At 48.0% G+C, this 22,245-nt stretch overlaps 1 protein-coding gene across 1 annotated transcript in view; it reads right to left on the bottom strand.

Moving 5' to 3' along the window:
* The window catches only part of Gpr107 (G protein-coupled receptor 107), a 61,921-nt gene that overhangs the window by 29,478 nt on the left and 10,198 nt on the right, over positions 1–22,245 (bottom strand). Inside the window, exons 2-12 of the mRNA XM_050154961.1 lie at positions 17,788–17,910; positions 17,160–17,210; positions 16,470–16,552; positions 13,316–13,455; positions 10,397–10,431; positions 8,578–8,634; positions 8,351–8,455; positions 7,869–8,002; positions 3,698–3,773; positions 2,258–2,331; positions 1,342–1,459 (exon numbers count right to left, since the gene is read on the bottom strand). Coding sequence (XP_050010918.1) covers positions 1,342–1,459; positions 2,258–2,331; positions 3,698–3,773; positions 7,869–8,002; positions 8,351–8,455; positions 8,578–8,634; positions 10,397–10,431; positions 13,316–13,455; positions 16,470–16,552; positions 17,160–17,210; positions 17,788–17,910 — 996 coding nt within the window. The remainder of the gene's footprint in view (positions 1–1,341; positions 1,460–2,257; positions 2,332–3,697; positions 3,774–7,868; positions 8,003–8,350; positions 8,456–8,577; positions 8,635–10,396; positions 10,432–13,315; positions 13,456–16,469; positions 16,553–17,159; positions 17,211–17,787; positions 17,911–22,245) is intronic.

The following is a 22,245-nucleotide window of genomic DNA, read 5'->3' as shown; positions in this document are numbered from 1 at the left end:
ATGGTGTGACAGCCAAGCTTTTGGTCCATGGTTAGTATCCGAAGCAGGCACGTACCCTTCCAGACAGGTTGTGGCTCCCCTAACAAAAGCTCAGGATACGTTGCTCCTTTGCTTTGTAATTATGTATATGCCTAAAAAGAGGTGTCGACTTCAAGCTAGTGACAGTGCTGCAGATGTGACTGTAGTCCTGCTATCCCAAAAACAGAATGTTAATGAACTTCCACCTCGGTTTACCTTGGGGGATAAAAGGTGTTTGGATAATAAACATGGGTGATCTTCAGGATCTGAATGAACCCTGAGACTCCCTTCCGACACTGCTGTGTGAAATGTGTCTCAATTATTCCCGCGCCTCCACGCTGGTCCAGAGAGAGAAAAATAGTTTATGTTGGGGCATCGGACCCCAACAATGACACACCCACCAAACCATGGCAGGGCACGGAACCCCATCTGCCTGGAGCTGGCCCTGGTGGTCTGGTCACTAGCAGACCTTAGCCTGTCTGGTTCCTCTGACAACAGTGTCACAGCTATCTGTGACTACACTCCTTTTCTTAAACAACCAGTCAAGCTCCATCTCCATTACAAGACCCTTCTAGACCATTCTGAATGTTAACTTTCTCCCTGAAAACCTACAACAACTGGTTTAAGCCACAGGTCTGGTGCTAACCCACGCTTCTTCCTGCTTGCTGAATGCTACCAAGCAGCCAATCAACCCCCAGAGATGACCCGGACCCGGAAATTTCCCTCTTCCTTCCTCTCCTGCCAATCATACCTATGCTATGGTCTTAAACGGGAGGAGCTGACCTCACCAAAGGCATGGCTGTGACCAGGCAGCTGGGAAGAGGGACCTGGCCGTGTTGCCCTCAGTTCCAGTCTCTGCTTCCTTGCATGGACTGCTGGTGTAAGGCAAACCACAGGTCCTCCAAACCCAGGGTAAGTTAAAAAATGTCAGCCCTATGGGGTTGACCACCATGCAGGGTATGTCCACCCTGCAGGAAAACTCTCTGAAGCTACTCAGTTCTGCAACACTGGAGGGCACCTGAGCACACTCAGGAAGAGAACCCTTCTGCTACAGGAAGCAGAAGGCATGAGAGAGTTTGTTCCTCATTTCTCTGCAGCTCTCTACCACAATCGAGGATGCTCTCTGACTGAAGATGAGTAGCCACCAGGACTTCCAGCACACACCTGATGCCTAGGTCTGTCAGTCAGAAAGGGAGCCCCTATCTGCAGTCTGCAATGGTAGAAGCTCAGGACTCCAAGTGAGCTGACTCCCTTCAGACAGGTCTGGAGCTGAGTCCTGCCCAAAGCCAGGGAGGACTGACTAGTCAGCCACAGTTCTAGTACCTGCAGCGGGATGACGATCATGAAGATCTTCTTGTCTTTATCAGACAAGATGTGCTTGATGAAGGCCCAGCCAGTGCCGATGAGAGCGATGGTGATGAACAGCAGCGCCCCCTTCAGACTGGAAGACAGAACATTTCACAGATACCACCAGGCCCCACAGACTCCAGTCCTGTCAGTTACTCTGTCAACTCATTCCATGGTTCCACACCCCCCAATCTCTTCTTCTTTTCTTTAAGATTTATTTGTGCTCTGTTTGTATGTATGTATGTGTGCCTGTAGTTCAGAAGAAGGCATCAGATTCCATTATAGATGGTTGTGAGCCACCCTGTGGTTGCTGGGAATTGAACTCAGTACCTCTGGATGAGCAGCTAGTGCTCTTAACCTCTGAGCCATCTCTCTAGCCACCCAATTTCTTTTTATTTATTTATCTATCTATCTATTTATTTATTTATTTATTTATGATTTTTCGAGACAGGGTTTCTCCGTAGCTTTTTGGTTCCTGTCCTGGAACTAGCTCTTGTAGACCAGGCTGGCCTCGAACTTACAGAGGCCTGTCTCTGCCTCCCGAGTGCTGGGATTCAAGGCGTGCGCCACCACCGCCCGCCCGGCTATTTATTATTTTTTTGAGACAAGATCTTACATAATCAAAGCTAGCTCAAACTTTAACTCAAAATGCAGTCAAAGATGATCTTGAACAAGTCCCCTGCCTGTCTCTACCTTCTGAGTCTAGGGTCATGGGTGTGCACCACTACACCTGAGTTCTACAGTGCTGGGGATGGAGCAGAGGGAGTCATTCATGCCTGGTGAGCACTCTACCAAAGGAGCCACATCCCCAGTTCTAGCCCATAAACATCTTTAGAAACCCTTTCGTGGTGCATACACTAGTGCCACTGTCTTGTGGGCCTGCATTACTTACAGATGAGTTATGTAGTACACAACAGCCCAGCCTTCAATCGGGAAGCCCTGCGAGGAGATGTAGTGGTAGTCGATCTGAAATCAAACAGCTGTGTTTCAGAAAGGCTGTGCCTTGCACCTCAGTGCAGGGTGAATCAATACATGACTCCAGGAAACCTTGGGCTGGGGACTGGGTTGTGCCCGCCCACCCCACCGTCTAATACCTCCACAGCCAAGTCACCAGCAAGTACACCAGTGTGCTAACACACTTAACTGAGAAAAGTTGACAGAGGCTTAAAAGACCCTAACACTCGGCCCAGGTCACTCTCTTAATTTACACTGGCAAATGCTCTCACTCCCCAGTCAAACAAGCTGTCTCGAAGTCCTACTGACTTCAACATCTCCAAGTTTAGACACTTGGGACCGCCAAGCATTGGAACTTATGAGGAAGACTCCGGCAGGACTGGGAGAGCTGGCCATGGCAGACAGCCCTCATTTTCTAAATGGCATCTAGATTTTAAAGTGGCTTAGGGCCCTCCCAAGAATCTGTTAACTTATATCCAAAGGGGTAATTACCCAAGTAATTGTCATGCCCTGTTGTTTTAACTGGGTGCATTTTTGCTTTCTTCTGTGACTCCATTTTCAAGTGTAGCAGGAGAGCCAACCACATGCACTTTATACACACCTTGTGGACCCAAAATCAGGGAAGCCGTGATCTTGGCTCCATAGGCAAGCTCATTTTGATGTGCACTAGTTCTCAGTTCTTGGGCTCCTGACCATTATAAGATTTGTTTTTTTCCTCCAGAAAGTTTACTGATACTGAACTTCACTGGCAGAAATACAAGGATGCTGAGTAAAATGAGGGGAGTCCAGCAACAACCCAGCAGGGAGCACAGTGTCTCCAGATGACAGGAACATGCGGGATGTGTGCTTGATGTGCACAGAGACCTACATTTGTAATCTCAGCACTTGGGAGGTTAAACCAGGAGAATCATGAGTTCGAGGCCAGCCTGGACTACAGAGTGAGATGGTCTCAAAAACAGTAAGAACAAAAGCCAGGGCTGGAGAGATGGCTCAGAGGTTAAGAGCACTGACTGCTCTTCCAGAGGTCCTGAGTTCAATTCCCAGCAACCACATGATGGCTCACAACCATCTGTAATGAGATCTGGCGCCCTCTTCTGGTGTGTGGGAAGCAGAATGTTGTATACATAATAAATAAATTAATTAAAAAAATTAAAAAGAAAAACAACAAAAGCCAGTGTTCTGGAGAGACTGTGGCCTGTAAGTAGGTCAGGAGGCTGAGTTCACTGGCCCCATGGCCCGTTCTCTGCACAAAAGACTGACTCTATGAGAAACACATTCTTTCCCTCGTCTCCCACTTTTCCTCTGCCTTCTAACTTATTTTCCCAATCAGGTATGCACATCCTTCACTTCATAAATGACCCCAAAGGCTAATACATACTGCATGGAACACCAAAGAAAGAGACTTGGTGAAAGGAAGGGCCGCCATCAACCAGTGAATTTTAAACACATCATTCCTGTAAAAAGAGAGAAGAAAGAATTAGAAAATTCCACTTCCCAAAGGCAGCCACAGGTACTTTTTTTTTTTTTTTTTTTTTGAGACAGGATCTCTCTGTATATAGTCCTGGCTGTCCTGGAACTCACTATGTAGACCAGGCTGTCCTGGAACTCACAGAGATCTGCTTCCCTCTGCCTTCCAAGTGCTGGGAATAAAGGTGTGTGCCACCATGCCCAGCTTCATCAGATACATTTCTAAGCAAGCAGCAAGTACAACCTGAGCAAACCACAAACATGAAGTCATTTTTGTTTCTTTCTACAAAGTAGTTTTTGCCAGTAGGAATGGCCTCAGATGAGTCTGTGGTGGTTTAAGTGAGAAGGGTCCCTATAGACTCATAAGGTTGAATACTTGGTCCCTATTTGGGAAGCTGTTTGGGAAGGATGAAGAGGTGTGTGTGGCTTTGTTGGTGGATGTGAGTTCTCAGCTGCTGCTCTGGCACCATGCCTGCAGCTGCCCTGCTCTCCACCATGACGGGCATGGACTCACCCTTGGAAACTGCCACCCTCAAGTAAACTCTCCCTTCTGTAAGTTGTCTTGGTCATGGTGTCTTATCACAACATTTCCAACACAGTCTAATGCAGTTGACTGGGAGCTACACTACAGACAGGCAGGATGGCTGCTGAGGCGAGCTAGGATAGGCATCTAACACAGCCTACCACCTTGCTCCCTGGAAACCACACCGAGTCAGTCACACAGGAATAAGGAGGGCAGTCCCAGAGACAACGTAAAATCCCAAGGAAGACAAAAAGTGAGATATAACTGCAAATGTCTGAGCCCAACACAGAAGGTCTGGGAGGTGGCCATGGTAACAGGTGAGGAGAAATTGCCATCATCATGCCCTTCTTTCCCACCTACCAGCCCAGTGGATAAAGTCCCTACCCACATCTCCCCTCACAGGCTCCAGGCCACCCTTGGGCTCTGGGCATTAGACTCTTCCTCCTGTGTCTACCCCCACCCCCGCAGATAGGAACTCCTGGCTGTTTTGGAGGAAAATAAAACTCTCAAAGTATACAAAAACTTGACTAAGAGCCTAGGCCATGTGTACACTCTCACATCAAGACATTGGCAGCACCAGACCGATTCACATGGAATAGGAACAGTGTATTTGCCACCATGAGGGGTAAACCAGTGTAGCAGACAAGAGAGTGCACAAGGAAGATCCACACATGCATAGAAGCTTGATGGAAGAGAAAGTGAACCAACTCGATAGGAAAGGGCACACTGTTATGTGATTGTGGGGGCAGAAAATCACCTGGAACTACACGCAGAAGAAAGTAAAGCTGGATTCACTGCCCACTTATCCAGAGGGATTCTAGAATAGCTTAGCCCTGAATGAAACACACCTTGTGACCTGGAGTAACAAAGGGCCCCTTAGATCCAAGAAGCACTACTGTAAAGACAAAATTAGACAGTGGGGCTCCATCACAATCAAAACCTTCATTCAATAACACACACTGCTGACAAGCCGAGTGACCAGAATCACCAGAGACAAAACCCGCATATGGAGCTAGGGAAGGGGTAGGTCTAGAACACATAAGAGTTTTGTTCATGCAAAGCAGCCAGACAATAAGAAAATCCAACAGGAAAATATGCAAACAATATAGGCCTGCAATGATAGTTCCTAGCAAGAACATTCGGAGACACGGGAAGTAAGGCCCAGCAGACTGGCACATATCAAGAGGTCAGCTGTGGTAAGAGGATGCTGACAGGGCTAAGGCTCCCCTGACAAAAGTGGAAAATAGTGCAGCCACATGGTGGGCAATCCAACAACAACGCAACTCAGCCAGAGCAGGCCACAACCCTGTGGGTCTCCACTTGGGACTGTTCCTCAGAGGACAAGTCCCAAGGAGATCTCAGAAAGTAGGAGAGCAGGTAATCCAGCACTGTCTGGGCAGCAGGGACAGCGACAGCCTGGATGCAGCCCTGTCTCTAAAGACTGCAGTGCATGACAAGGCAGCCCATGAGACTCTGGATGCAGACACAGCAGAACAGCTGATGGAAAAGGCAACACCGAATTTACACAGCTGCCTCTGCAGACAACACTTTCGGTACATTCCTTATAAATGTCCCAAAGTGTATAGTCAGCATATTGGGGTTACTTTCCATGGTTGGGGAAAAGTGGGTAAGGGACAGGAAGTAAGGGGGATGGTTACTTGGCAGAGGAGCATGCACACAGCGATGATGAGACCACACCACACCATAGGCTGACGCACACGGGGCTTCTGGGCTCATTTCCTGGGTACTTTCCTGTTCTAGAGACCACTTACTTGAAGGTCAAAAAGGAAGTCAAGGCCAGAGCAGCCTGTCACTACTGAATGGCGGGGGAAGAGGGGATGTTAGCCAGAGTGCAACACTTCCCACTGTGAAAGGCCACTCTCACATCCTGTCAATGAAAGGTTCTGAAACCATGGCAACCTGGGCCTGCCACTGACTCGGCCCTGATGACCTTCATCTCTGAAATGGCACAGCTCTACCTCAACAAGCCTAGGACGGCCGCCAACCTCTAAGCACGGAAAATCATCAGTTGCCTGCCTCTGCCAGCCCAGCCCTCCTCGCTCACACTCGGGTGCACGGCATGGTAACCCTGAAAGGAGAGGCAGGCACCAGCAGGCGGCCCTGGCCTCCAGCCCCAGTGCAGTCAGGCTGGCTCTCACATCTACTCTCTGGGCCTCAGTACACTTATGTGACAAAGATGTCTCATTCTTTCCAGGTCTATGAAGGTAACAAGTGTCTGTCCTAAAACTCCTGGCAGCCCTGGGGGGGTCACATGATGAAGTGAAACACAAACTTCCAACCTATGGACATCCACAGGCTATGACATGGAGATGGTTTAAGTTGCATCTTTTTGATGTGTACACATCCACACAAAGTTAAAAGTGTTACTGGCACAAAATAGGTCAGCCCCACTTAACCACAGATTTAAAATCATAGCCACTATTTTATCCAAGTGAGCCAAGACAATGACATTGTCACTGCTGAACAAAGGAAACGAAACACAAGGAAACACAGGCAAGTAAGGGGTCTAGAAGCACCTCATTTGCATAGCATCCTGATGGGACAAAGACACAGAGCAGAGCTAAGGACATAAGAGGACCCGCAGAAAGAAGGGCAATCATTACTGCCCCAGTTTTGTAGATGAAGAAAGAGACACAGTGAAGAGAGGTGGACAGGAAGCCACAAGCCAAGTGTGTGTGCTCGGGGAGAGCCTCAGTGCACACATACAGGTCAGAGGACAACTTGCCGGAGTCAGTTTTCTTTTTCTACCACACAGAACCAGGGGATTGAACTCAAGTCATCATTAGGCTAGGCAGCATTTAAGTCATCTTGTCAACATGCAGATCCTTTTAGAAGGGCCACATCCAAGACTCTGAGTGCCTGTTAAAAGGCACTCAAGACTTCCACCCCGTGCTCCTAATTACCATGTGAGTTTTGGGTAACACTGTGTATCAGACTTGCACACACTATGCCTAGGGGCCTTTAATGCTTCACACTATTTTGTTCTAAGATTTCTGGGCAGGAAGACATAGAATAAATACCTACGTAGCCACTCCCCTCAACAACAGAGAACAGAAAGTCAGAGCCTCGGGGCTTTTAGGACAAAGGTTCTGGTGAAAGACAGATAGACTCTCAAGGGTTTTTTTCCGGGGCTCAAGCTCCAGGCAGACAACAGAAAGTCCAGGGAGGCTTTGGGCTGAAACCTGCAGAGCTGGAGGCTTTATGCTTCCACTCCTCACTCACTTCTCTCAAGACGGATCGCCTGGAAAGGCACAACCCAACATACTCCCTGTGAAGCTCCCTGGGCTAGTGTCTCTGCTAGGCAACACTAGGCCAGTGCATCGTGTTTGCTTGTGTGTTTACACTAATATTTGGATAAGCTTTCTAAACAAAACACTAAGTAAGAGTCAGTCCACAGTGCCCTAGGCAGTGCCTCTCACTAGCCTCTAGGTCTCGGGAAGATGCTCTGGAAGATGGCAGGGCTGTTCAGTGCCATCTCCCCAGGGGCAGAATCCAGCAGCCTGAAACACACAGCTCTCCACACACACAGAGCACTTACCTTCGCTTCCGAAGGATATGAATCCAGATGGTCCCAGAAAGGAAGAAGAACAAGGCCATGGAAACGTACAGTTTGGGGAGAGGAATCTCCCCAGCAGAGAGGAAGCTGTCAGGGTTCTTCTCAGTGATGACAATCTGCAGCCAGCGGAAGACGGATCCCTCTTAGACAACTTACACTCATAGCTGCCTCACTGAAGCTTGAGGGCATGTGTGCCAGCGGGTATCAAGCAAGCTGCTTGTTACGCCATCCAACGCTACACTTTCTTCTTCACGAGTTCTCTGCAGGAGCACCCTACCCACTGTAGGGTGCTGACAAGCCCCACTTTCTCAAAGTGGCATTTACATGCCCTCAATGGCCAAGGGGGAACAAAGCCTGCTTCAGCCGAGCACCAAGACCAAAGCAAACAAAACAAAAAACCTCCCCAGAACCCACCCTGTTCTCACACTGATAGCACCCTTGTGAATGCCCCATGAGGTACTCACATTCAGGCTGAATGACACCTGCTCAGTAGGCTTGTTGCTTGGGCACTTGTGGAAGTAAAGACTGTATAGGCCTTCCTGGTCATCAGTGCTGATGTTAAAAAAGAACTGGAAGTGAAGAATAATAAAGAGATGCTCACAGCCTCGGTCAAAGCTCCCAGACTCAGAAATAAGTTAGGGACCTCAGCACACAGAAATGGGAGTAAACTTTACTCCAAGGTGACACATACCTGAAACGAAACTGCCCCATCATTCTTATGAATTGAGACGGATGTCTCTGCTGTTGCCTAAAAGACACAAGAATCTGCTTCAGGCCAAAAGTGACAGAAAAGCAGCTTAGGAAGATCAAAGCTAGTTGGGGGCTGAGAGCTCAATGATTACGATCACTGCATATTTTCTGCAAAGGTCCTGGGATCAATTCCCAGAACACAGCATCTCACAACTGACTACAATTCCAATCCCAGAGGATCTGATGCCCTGTTTTGGCCTCTATGGGCATTACATGTATATAATACAGCTTGTACAGGACCAAGGATGCTTGCTGCCCTGGGTAGAGCAGAAGGTCCCACCTGGAATCTGTTCCAGACTTGAAATACCAGAGCACTGTCTTCTGCACAAGCCAAGGGATTAACAGCAAGCCATGCAAAGAAACCAGCTACACACACATAGGAGCAGGAAAAACTCTGATGGTTGTGCTGAACAAAGGCAAAGGAAGAACACACCCTGTGTGGCTCATTTCCATAAGGCCCCCAAAGCTGCTCTCTACTGCAGCGACTGTTTCCTGGGCACAGGATGAAAAAGGAGCAGGAGAAGCCTCTGAGATGGTGAACACATCCACCATCTTGAATGGCAGGTCAAATGTAAAATGTATCCTTTTTTTTCTTTCTTTTTTGGTTTTTCAAGACAGGATTTCTCTGTAGCTTTGGATCCTATCTTGGAACTCACTCTGTAGACCAGGCTGGCCTCAAACTTAACAGCGATCTGTCTGCCTCTGCCTCTCAAGTGCTGGGATTAAAAGTGTGCACCACCACCACCTAGCAGTCAAATGTATCTAACTGTCACTGTAAATATGGGCAGCTTATTGTCCAATCATGCCTTCACAATAGGTTAGAAGGAAGAAAACAAGCAAGCAAAGCCAGGCCTGGTTATGTGCACCCATGCTTGGGAGGCAGAGGCAGGAGGACCAGGAGTTCAAGGCCAACCATGGCTATGTAACAAGGTGAAGCCAGCCTGGGCTACAGGAGACCCTGTCTACAAGCAAATAACACAGTACCTTCAATGAAGAATCAGGACATTCCAAAGCAAACCCTTCTCTGCTCTTCTGTTCACTTCTGCGCAGTAACACCTCTCTCACCCCTTCCCTTCCACTCTTCCATCTCCCCCACACACAAACCTTGTTTTACATTACAAAGCTCTAGGCTAGTCCAGACCTCAACCCTGTCTTATCACAGCAGGTCCTTTCTGGGTCTGAGCATCACCCTGCCGACCCTGCAGTGTTTTCAGAATCATGATATCCAATAAATATCTGATTAAAGGCTCATGACAACTTCCCATGACCTGGATGTCAGTACCCTGTACTGCTGGGGAGTATTATTTTCAGGTGTGTGACTTCTGTTTACCCTGTATTTGTTTAACTCAGTGAAGCTGTGTTACTATGCCTGTCTAAAACACCTGATGGTCTAATAAAGCGATGAAGGATAGGCGGGGCTGGCAGGTAGAGAGGGTAAATAGGAGAAATGAGGAAGAATGAGAGAAAGAGAACAAGGAGAGGAGGATGTCAGGGGTCAGCCACCCAGCCAGCCACAGAGTAAGAAGGAATGTACCACCTATGCTACCCCAGGTCTGTCTTAGGGTGCACCCCCACTGCTAGGGCTTCCTCTGTGTTGTGCAATCCAGCATTCCATGTAAGTTCAAAATGGTTTCAGTGTGTTGGTGCTGTCTCTCTAAACGCAAGCCACAAGTCATTCACACATACATGCACAGACACACATTTATGCAAGCTCACATACACATCCAGAGAAGCTGAGCAGGAGGGAGGTCCATGCTTACCTTTGAATCCACTGTACTTCTAGCCTTCGAACCATCTAGAAGCACAAAATTTAAAAGCCATCACTACCTAACTCACCTCACACATCAAACATCACAGCATCATTTGACAGGGCTCCAACTAATCTAATATCCCAGCACCAAAACAAACAAATTTCACGGCCTCCACCTCTTTGGGTCCCCACACATAATTACTGGCAGAAGCAGCAGCAAATCAAAGTGGCATACTGCAAATGTTACTGTGTCAATCATTACAGAACCAAGGGAAAGCCTCTGTGTAGATACTGTGAATGGTAGAGATGCCACATGGAACAACTTTGCATACTTTCTAAGTCAGCATGTTCGGAGGCAGTTTAACAAGCACCTGATTGGTGCGGTTGACTTGGAGAGAATCTTAGTGTGGCTAGACTGTGTGTGTGCTGGGGATGATACTCGGCTTCTGCATGAGAAGCAGACTCTCCCTGGAGCTGCACCACCAGCCTGGACTTGCACATGTCTTACTGGCTTCACTTTTTCTTGCTGTTGGCTTTTGGGGTCGCCCCAACAGCAGTGTGTTAAGATTACTAGTGGAGAAAAATGACATAATTACATAAAGGGGGGGTGCTAGAGAGATGGCTCAGAGGTTAAGAGCACTGGCTGCTTTTTCAGTGTTCCTGAGTTCAATTCCCAGCAACCACACAGTGGCTGACAACCATCTGTAATGAGAACTTGTGCCCTCTTCTAGTGTGCAGGCAAGCATGCAGACAGAAGACTAATAAGTAAATAAATCTTTCAAAAATAATAATAATAAATAGAAAGAAAATAAAAAACAAAACAAAAAAAACAAAAAGCTAACTATGGCTGGGGATGTAGCTCAGTTAGCAAAGTGCTTGCCTAGCATGCACGAGGCCCTAGATCCCTAGCACCATATGAAAATGAGTGTGGTAATGCACACCTGTAATCATAGTGCTCTGGGGTGGAAGAAGAAGAAGAAATTCAAGGTCATCCTAAGCTACGTACAGAAGTCAAGGCTAGCCTATGCTATGAGATCCTGTCTCATCAAGGCTAGCCTGTGCTATGAGATCCTGTCTCATCAAGGCTAGCCTGTGCTATGAGATCCTGTCTCAAAAAAAAAAAAATCGATAGCAGCTTTTTTCATGGAACAGAGTGGGCACCTGCCTCACCGTCCTTAGGATAACCCTCCTGGGGAAGGCTGCTGTGGTAGTTTGAACGTAACTGGCCTCTGTAATCTCATAGTGAGTGGCACTACTAGGAGGTGTGATTTTGTTGGAGTGTGTATGGCCTTGTTAGAGGAAGTGTGAGTTTTGAAGTTTTCTATGCTCAAGATACCACTCAGGACTTTCATCAGTTGCCTTCCTGTTGCCTGCAAGCCAAGATGTAGCCATTGCAATGTCCGCCTGCATGCTGCCCTGCTCCAAACCACAACGATAATGGACTGAACCTCTGAAACTGTAAGCGAGCCACCCCATTTAAATGTTTTCATCTATAAGGGTTGCCAAGGTCATGGTGTCTCCTCACAGCAGGAGAACCCCAACTAGACAGTAGTTCAGCCCTATGACAGGAAGAGGGCTTCGTGAGCAAAGGGATCTGCACAAGCAGAGCACAGGCGTGGAACTGTACCTACACTCCAGTTCTTTCTATGATTCTTAATTTGTACCAACTTTTGACAAATCTAGGAAGAAATAAATAACATAAGTGGCAAATGACCTTGGAAGAACGTATATGAACCATTGGACGGGACTAACACACACCAACATCTGGAGAGGGTTGCTGCCTCAGAAACAGCATTGAGTGAGGCCCAGGGCACAGCAGGTGGAGGCCAGGAAGCTGGAGCTCAAGGCCTGGTCATGCAAACTCCTCTCCCAAAAACAACAGAAAAGGAAAAACAAAATCCACCATGGTCTCTGCCTTTCCATTTTAGCATTTCCCTCCAAAAGGGTTTCCCTTCGCTGCACAGGCTTGCCCAGACTAGGCGCAAGTGCTCTTTCTGCCTCAGTCTCCCAAGTACTGGAACTGCAGATATGCACAGTGCGCAGCACTTTAGATAAACAAGCAAACAAAACAACCGGGTATCCCAGTGTACTTCTGCCAGTACTTCTGCATTCTGATAGATGCTGATCACCCACCTGATCTGGAATGGAGTATAAATATTCTCAAAGACTATTGTATCCTCTGAGCCAGAGAGTCCAGCTCCACTAACTTATCCTAAAGACAGCATTACACACACAAAATAATTTCTCTTTTTAAAAAGATTTAACTTAGATGTATGGTGGTGGCGCACGCCTTTAATCTCAGCACTTGGGAGGCAGAGGCAGGCGTATTTCTGTGAGTTCAAGGCCAGTCTGGTCTACACAGAGAAATGCTATCTCGAAAAACCAAAAGAAAAAAGAAAGACATCTTTGTGTGTGTGTGTGTGTGTGTGTGTGTGTGTCTGTCTGTCTGTCTGTCTGTTAGTGTGTATGCGTACCTGTGGAAGCCCTTGGAACTGGGTTACAGGTGTCGTGAGCCAACCGATATGTGTGCTGGAGGTGAGCTGCTGAGTCCTCTCTCTACCCGCCCCCCCCCCACACACACAAAAGGATTTCTATGAATGAAGAATGGAAAGGACAATGTTTCACTTTAGGAAAAAGGCCGAGCTAGTGACAAATCATTAACTAGGACGGGGGATGGAACAAAGCAAAACCAATGAGCATGCACAGGCTGGACACATGACTAGGAGTTGTGAGGCACCAATTTCTAGACCAAGAAAACAAGCCTAACCAGGGACAACGCCCAAGGTGCTAAGTGGGAACAGAGGAGAGCTCATTTCTCTCTTCCTTCTTTGGTTACAGTTAATTCTGCGTGGCCTCAAGAACACAATGCTCAGACAATATAGACTAGGCTGCAGTTCATGAAAACAAGATCTCTACAAAGCGGATTTACCTTGGGCTCTCTGCACCTTGCTGACTTCGGGGACAGAGCTGACGACAGGCTCCTGGCTCTGACCCTGGACTTTCTCGTCCTTGCTGAAGATGATCTTTGGTAACTGGGTGCCAGCTTCTGGTGGGGATCTGACCTTGACTCTACATCCGCGGAAGACAGAAAGAAGAGTTGAGATCAGCGCTCCAGCTTTCACTAAAGGTTGCTGTGGGCCCACCTCAAGCTCTCTCTTTTTGTGTGTTTGTTTTTCAAGTAGGGTTTCCTCTATGTAGCCCTGGCTGTCCTGGAACTTAGTCTGTAGACCAGGCTGGCTTCAAACTCACAGAGATCTGCCCGCCTCTGCCTCTTGAGTGCTGGGATAAAGATGTGTACCATCACCGTCACAGGGCTCCCTTAAGGATTTTTAATGTGCTCAGAACTGATGAAAGGGAAACGGAAGAAGACAGAGGCTCTATAACACAGTCAACTGACGCCATGTGTGTGAGGAGCTGAGGACACCATTAATTACTGCACTAAAAGAAATCGCTTACTTTCCCTTCTTTCTGTCTTAAAGATTAATTATGTGTTTGTGTGCATGGGGGGGGGGTTGTGTACTATGTGAATGCAGGAGCCCGCAGAAGCCAGAAGAGGGAGGGCTTCCAATCCCCTAGAGCTGGACTTAAAAGTGGTTGTAAGCCACTGTGTGAATGCTGAGAACCATACCCATGACACTGCCTGGGGAGTAAACACCCAGGATGGGAGAGCAGAGATCAAAGGCATGAGCCCCTGATGTGAGCAAGTTGCCACTGACTTGCCCTTTCCTGAGCCTCCTGCCACCTAGGGACTTCGGGTGGGTGGGTCCATCCCTGCTCTCATTCCTTCTGCCAGGCTCAGTCAGGTCTTTCTCTCCAGATGCCAAATACATGGTAACCTAGGAAACTGCTGCCTTCCTGACAGATAATAGCAGAGGTGAGCAGGAGGATGTCTGCTGTGAGGCCCAGAGGAGCTCTGTGGCTTTTTAAAGATGTCTCCTCACTGGTCTTTTCTACCTCTGACATTGTTCATCTCTAACTTGTCCACTCTGGGCTGCTATCGGCTAGATCTGAAACAATCCGGACACTGATTCTTAGCTTAAACCCTATGAAGGCTCCCTCGGAAATTATACACAGGGAAAAGCCTGAACCTGAATCCAAACCCTGAAGCCTACACAGCAGGAAGAAGAGAACTGACTTCTACAAACTGCTCTCTGACCCCCATATGCATGGCATGATATACACATGTGCCCAGCCAAAACAAAAATGTAAAAAAGTGAGTGAAAAGTTACATACGAGTTGAGGTGGTTGGGCCGTGGAGGTGCCTGGTGGCAAAGTACTTGCCTCCAAATTATGGGACCTGAATTTGATCCCCAGAGGGCATGTGTAAAAGTGGGGCATGTGACAAGAGCCTGCAACCCCAGGAGAGAAGGTGGCCACAGGAGGGTGCCTGGAGTCTGCTGGCTGGCTAGTCTAGGTAAATTGGCAAGAACTCAGGCAGTGAAGAACTGTACATAAAGAAAATATGGTAGAACAGCTGAGCATGGTGGGGTATGTTCTTTCTTTCTTTTGTTTTTTGAGACAGGGTTTCTCTGTGTAGCCTTAGCCCTGGCTGTCCTGAAACTCACTCCATAGACCAGGCTGTCCTTGAACTCACAGAGATCCACCAGCTTCTGCCTCCCAAATGCTAGGATTAGCAAATTAATTACAGGCGTTCCTATCTTTAATCCCAGTGCTCAGGAGGCAAAGAAAAGTTGATCTCTGAGTTTGAGGCCAGCCTGGCCTATGTAGTGTCAGCCTGTCTCACGAGGGAGGGTTGGGGTGAGTTGTTGAGGAAGATACCCAACATCAGCTTCTGCTGCCCAACCCCACACACAAACATGAAACCCTGACTGTAGTCAGATAGAAATGTACCTAACTTAAAAACACAAAATCCTTCTCCCATGCTCTGCCACAAGGACAATCTCACAAAAGAGACTACTACTGTGTGGTAGGAAAGGACCCTGAGCCCTGGAGTCACACAGACCCTGAGTGGCAGAAGCTGCTGCCTGGATCCTGTCCGGTTTCTTACTTGCTTCCTCTACTGTGCTCCGGACAGCAGACCTGGTGCTGACGCAGTGCTGATCACATGCTATTCCACAGGCCACTCCCTCTTATTCCACAGGCCACTCCCTCTCTTATTCCACAGGCCACTCCCTCTCTTATTCCACAGGCCACTCCCTCTCTTATTCCACAGGCCACGCCCTCTCTTAGTCCACAGGCCACTCCCTCTCTTATTCCATAGGCCACTCCCTCTCTTAGTCCACAGGCCACTCCCTCTCTTATTCCACAGGCCACTCCCTCTCTTATTCCATAGGCCACGCCCTCTCTTAGTCCATAGGCCACTCCCTCTCTTAGTCCATAGGCCACGCCCTCTCTTAGTCCATAGGCCACTCCCTCTCTTAGTCCACAGGCCACTCCCTCTCTTATTCCATAGGCCACTCCCTCTCTTAGTCCACAGGCCACTCCCTCTCTTATTCCACAGGCCACTCCCTCTCTTATTCCATAGGCCACGCCCTCTCTTAGTCCATAGGCCACTCCCTCTCTTAGTCCATAGGCCACTCCCTCTCTTATTCCATAGGCCACTCCCTCTCTTAGTCCACAGGCCACTCCCTCTCTTATTCCACAGGCCACTCCCTCTCTTATTCCATAGGCCACGCCCTCTCTTAGTCCATAGGCCACTCCCTCTCTTAGTCCATAGGCCACTCCCTCTCTTAGTCCATAGGCCACTCCCTCTCTTAGTCCACAGGCCACTCCCTCTCTTATTCCATAGGCCACTCCCTCTCTTAGTCCATAGGCCACGCCCTCTCTTATTCCACAGGCCACTCCCTCTCTTGCACACATGGACACCCTTCCTGCTCTCATTCATCTGGAAAAGATGACTCACCAGAAGGCTGCCTGCCTAAGTCTGACCTAAAACTGTCCTTCCCTGCCATGGTGTGTGTGTTGGGGTGCAGGGGGGTCCCAGGTGGCCCTGTGTCTCTTAACAGGTAACTCATCTCAGCACTCAGTGGAGGACTAGCATGTGGCAGATATCGTGGGGATGCTGGCTGCACCAGTGCCCTCACTGTACTGAGGGCGAGCAGAGAGGACTTAGGATTACTTACACGCTTCCGGAGATGTTTAAGATGAGAAGGGTGACAGATGACATAAACTGCTTTTTTAAAATACAGTAACTGGCATCTTCGTCCTGCCGAGGGAAGAACAAGCATGTATCATTGCACCTGCTATGGCAAGAACAAGGCAGATGAGAGGCTCATGCTTCTCCAACAGTGAAGCCTGGAAGCTACAGCCGCTACCACCTCCAGAACAGCGACTGTGGGCTGACTCCAGTGAGGACCAGTCAGACTGTGACCTAAAACTGACCAGGCACCTGCAATCATACTAGCACCTATGAGACTGAGACTGAGGTACCAGGAATTCAAGTCCGGCTTCAGTTATACAGTGATACAAACTGTGGTTACTCATGCTTGTGATCCCAGTCTTGGGAGACTGAGGCAGGAGGACTGCTCCAAGTTTGAGGCCACCCTGAGCTACAGAATGAAGCCCCGTCAATCACTACTGTCCCCTCAAGAGAGACAGATGGCCAGAAGATGACTCAGTTGTTAAGAGCACTTACTGCTCTTACAGAGGCGCTGGGTGTGATTCTCAGTACCCAAACAATCACAATTACCTGTTGCTCAGTTCCAGGGGATCTAACTCTCCTGACTTCTGAGGGCACCAGGCAAGTATGTGGTGCACAGACATGCAGGCAGGCAAAATATCAATATACACAATTTTTTTTATAAGCAACTTACCAGGTAAGAAGAAAAGCCATCGTTCTTGGTCCGATCTAGACTGAATCCGATCTGAGGGCAATGAAAAGAGAAAAGACTAAGTCCCTCACACTGCCCATGCCCTTCTAACTCAAAGAACAAGAAAAATACACGCAGAAAGCATGGACCGTGAGGCCTGGCTTCTCGTTTCCCTTAGTGCACGTCTGAACGATGGAAACAGCTGCTCACGTGAAGTCACTAATCACACATTTACTCAAGAGTCGCAGGGCTGGAGAGGAGGCTCAGTGTGCTCTCCCACAGGTCCTGAGTCAGCTCCCAGCAACAGCGTGAGGGCTCACAGCCAGCTGTAATAGGGTACAATTCCCTTTTGGGGTGTCCAAGTGTACATGTAGACAAAGCACTCATGCATAAAATACATAAGCAAATAAAATAAAAAAAAAGATTTTTAGGGCTGGGGTGTAGATGGACAAAGCATTTGCCTAGCACGGGAAAGGCCCTGGGTTCCACCCCCAGCATCTCCCTGACCACAGAAATAGAAAAGTCAAGCTGACTCCTATGTACACTTTGGTACCACCATGAAGAATTTTCTCCAGTTAGGAAGGAGGGAGGAGGCTGAGAGAGTAACCCCTGCTCTAGGAGAGACACTTGCCTCACCACTTGTGCCAATGGCTCCCTTAGGCTCGTTCACAGACAGACTGCTGACGTTGACCACCATGTACCCGTCCTTGAAGAAGCCAAAGGTGTTCAGATGGACTTTATGCCTCACGTCATCCTAGAGAGATTGGAGATTTCTGATCAGTCTGTCTGTTCATGCTGGAAAAGCTGTGGTATCCAGTTTCATGACAGTCAAAGTTCCCACAGGTACAGGGATAGCCACAGCTATCACAGTTAGCCTTCAAAAGCTGGAAAAGATGTCAGAAATCCCACAGATGGCAGGAAAAGACGTCAGAAATCCCACAGATGGCAAAACTTTGCAGAAGGCAATCATGGACTCATTCAGTTCAGCACATTTGTATGGGCTCTGGGGGCAAATTGGTCAGGGTCAACTTGACAAGTGAATTCCACAGTCAGATGAACGAACCATGGTTTAATCCCCCTGCATTCTTCTTGACAGAGCAGTGGCATCGGGGAGGCACTGAAAATGTGATCAAGGAGGTCACCTCATGTGGTATACATCTTTAATCCCAGTACTCAAAAGGCAAGAGGTTCTCTGTGAATTCAAGGCCAGCCTAGTCTACACAGAGTTCCTGGCCAGTTAGGCGTAGAGTGAGACCCTACTTGAAATTTTTTTTTTTTAATTTATAAAATAAAAACACTCTTGGGGCTGGAGAGATGGCTCAGAGGTTAAGAGCACTGGCTGCTCTTCCAGAGGTCCTGAGTTCAATTCCCAGCAACCACATGGTGGCTCACAACCATCTGTACTGAGATCTGGCTCCCTCCTCTGGCGTGCGGGCATACATGGAGGCAGAATGTTGTATACATAATAAATAAATAAATCTTTAAAAAAAAAAAGAAAAACATTCTTGGTGGGGGGTGGTGATGCATACACAAATGCACTGCTGAGCTCAGCTCCTTCCTGACTTCCCTAATGCACAGCTCAGACTGGATACAGAGTATGCGGGCCTTCAGGACAGGAGCCAATGCAAAAGCACTCTCTGGAGCGAGTTAAGTGGGGACAGACTCTACTGGGCAGGGGGAAATCCGGTGCCCTCTGAAACCATAGCTCACAAGGATATGCCCAGCCCTGCCTGCCTCATGTCCCCGTCTCAAGCAGGAGCACACATCCCGGGACCAGGACAGATATCGGCAAAGCCCTCTAGCACCCAGTGCCTGGGGTTCTTCATAGCATGTAACATTACTGGGAACTACATGGACCGTCTGTAACAGCTGGCTCTTTACCTTAGAGCTAGAATTACCCAGACATCGGAGGCTGTTTATAGGATCCTCCCCTACAGCTGAGGTTCCCAGGTATCAGAGGCTGTCAAAGGGGACCCTCTGAGGAAATGAATATACGCCACATCCACAAGGCCCAGAGACAATGCACTGGAACACTGCCACCAGGAGGCTTTTATTTCCTGGCTGACTCTGGCCCCTCCCAACTGGATCTGATGGCTGGAACACAAGCCCTTGGCAATGATCTAATCCAAGCTCTCTCTCCAGACTCCTGAAACATCTCAGAATGGCACTGGCTCCCTCTCCTTAAACCCCCTTCTATTATCCGCTGGTTTCAACTCCCTCTTCCCTTTTTTGGTCCTCTGGGAGTTTCCCTTAGTGCCAGAGTTCAGCTAAGCATTTAAAGCATGTCTGCTCACTCTCCTTCCCAGGGAGACAGAGGAGTGTGAGGCAAACCAACATTCCCACAAAGAAGTAACCTGCAGGACTGGGAGGCCTGCAAAGGAAAAAACAGGAACAGTGAAGGCTCCTGCCCTTCTGGGGTGGAATTAAGTCCTTCAGAAAGTGACCCCAGTGACTGCCTTCCCTGTTCTTCAGAAAACACACATGCCCGCTACCATTGCAAGTGCAAAAGAAAAGAGACTACTTTGACAATATTTGGCAGTGAGGATATTCAGTCCTCTGTGATAGTGCCCAGCTGAGCTGGCAGAGTGGCAGGGAGATCCCAGAACCGCCTCACACCACCTCAGGGAGAAGCAAGCCCATTCACGGAACACAAGGACTCAGAGAGGGACCTTCAGGAGGGTGACTGCTCCCCAGAGAAAGGGACTTTCCAGGCACTTGAGGGAACGCAGAGCTTCAGAAAATTATGAAAGTGCTAGCTATTTCCTGCTGGTTCCACTGTGTTTCCACTGTAGAAATAATTAGGTTGTACATTCATATAGCTTTCAGCATGTACAGAAATTTTACATTTTTCTTATATTTTGTTTATTTTCTTGTGTATGCATGCACATGTCACAGTACAAGGAGGACAACTTGTAGGAGTCCAGTCTCTTCTTCCAACGTATGAAGCCCAGAGACTGAGTTCATGGCAAATGGCTTTGCCTGCTGAGATATCCCACTGGCTCCAAATTAAAAATTTAAGGGTATGCTTCTTTTTTCCTTTAGCCATCCTGTATGAAGTTTACAGCAGGCATGGTGGCATACGTCTTAAATCCCAGCACTCTGGAGGCAGAGACAGGTGGATCTCTTTGAATTGAAGGTCAACCTGATCTAAATAGTGAGTTCCAGAATAGCCAGGGCTACACAGTGAGACCCTGTCTCTAAATAAAGATTCACAGAAGCTCCATAAGGACTGTGCCGTATGCACTTTTTGAGTACCCGGCACCCGACATGGTGGCACAAACCTGTAACCCCTGCATTAGGAGGCAGAAGCAGGAGGATCAGGAGTTCAAGGGGATGAGAGGCTGCGTGGGAGCTCAGCATTCCCACCTTTCCTTCCTGCTATACCAGAAAGTGGCAGCTCAACAGTAAAGTGAGAGGAGGCAGGAATGGAGAGGGTCCACAGGAGCACCCAGCTGACGCTGCTGGTCATCAGCACCAGAGGAGACACCGTCAGCAACCACTGGCCACCTCCTTTGCACTGGGCCTCGCAGGGCTCTGAAGGGCTCTCTGCAATGCTGTGCTGCCTCCCTACAACTCGACAAGGCAGGTGCTGTTCTGCTCAGGCTACTGATGAAGAAGCAGGCCTGGACAGGTAAAGCCTGCTTAGATCACAGCAGGAGCAGAACCAGTGTCCCAGACCAGGCAGGAGCTCCACACCTGGGCTCTTACTCACTGCAGGACTTCCACAAGCAAATTAACAGTGCATCTCATTTTGCTTTGAACTAGTCTGCATTACACGGGAGTTGAAAGAGCCAGCTTTGTCCCTGCATAGACAGGCGTAGTCCAGCCAATTAGAGGAAGAAATCCCAGACAACCCACAATTTCACCTACAGGTATCTTAGTATAGATCTCCAATGTGGGCTTTAAGAAAAAACAAAACAAAACAAGAGTAAGGTGTACTCTTAATCACAGTAACCTGCATGATAGGTTAATTCAACCAGATCATTCAGCTGTGAAAAGCCAAGGTCATGGGGGCAAGAAATACTGGACTGAGGGTGTGATTCAGAGGGAGAGTGTTGTCTGGAGTGTGTGACTGAGAAGCTAGGCTGGACTGTAAGCACTTCCTGAAAGGAAGTTCCCAGATACCCAAACAAGGTCAGTGTTAGGAGTGGGTGGGTCTTGCCTAGCTCTCCTCACAGGCTCTGCCAACAACCCAAACAATTGGCAAATCCCAGTTTGAAGGTGAAACACTGTTGATTAATGTACCTTTTTGTTTGTTTGTGCTTGTTTTTGCCTTGAAACAGGGTCTCACTGAGAGGTCCAGACTGACCTTGAACAGGGACTCCTTCCTCTCTCTTCACCCACCAGAATCCACTGCTGGGAATGCCAGTATTCACCAATACACCAAGCCTAGATACAGGCATCAGAGAGAAAAGGCAGTCCCTGATTATTCTAGGTTATGTAAAGTTATTCTGAAATGTTTGCTCTTATTTTCAATAATCTACTTCGTTAAGATGACACTTTCTTTTAAAGCAGGTGTAACAGAGACGCATGCCTTTAATCCCAGCACTGTCGAGGCAGAGAGAGATAAATCTGAGTTTTAGGTCAGCCAAGTCTACACAAAGAATTTGTCTCAAATAAATAAAATAAGGGCCTATAAGATGGCTCAGTAAGCAAGGCACTTGTCACCTTCCTGCTAAGCCTGACAACCTAAATTCAATTCTCAGGATCCACAAGGTAAAGAAGATAACCTACACCCACAAGTGGCCCTCCAAAGCCTACAAGCTCTGGTGCACATGTGCCCCACCTCTCATACTAAATAAACAAAAAATTAAAAATAATAAAAAAAATAGTTAAAGTCAGATGTGGATGTGGCAACACACAACTGTAATCCCAGCTTTAGGGAGGCTGAGGGGAAAGAATGATAGGCTGAAGGCCAGCCTGTGCTACACAGACCTTACCTCAAAAAAAAAAAATTTTTTTTTTTTTTTTAATTCTAGCACTAGGGAGGCAAAGGCAGACAGATCTATGTGAGTTCAAGGTCACCCTAGTCTACATTGTGAGTTCCATGTTAAATAGAGCTATATGATAAGATCTGGCCTCAAAAAAA

Source organism: Alexandromys fortis, unplaced genomic scaffold, assembly GCF_014885135.2.
Source record: "Alexandromys fortis isolate MF-2015 unplaced genomic scaffold, M_Fortis_MF-2015_v1.1 scaffold_72, whole genome shotgun sequence".
Classification (NCBI taxonomy): Eukaryota; Metazoa; Chordata; class Mammalia; order Rodentia; family Cricetidae; genus Alexandromys; species Alexandromys fortis.
The sequence above is the reverse complement of the archived record's forward strand: the minus strand, read 5'-3'. Positions and strand labels throughout refer to the sequence as shown.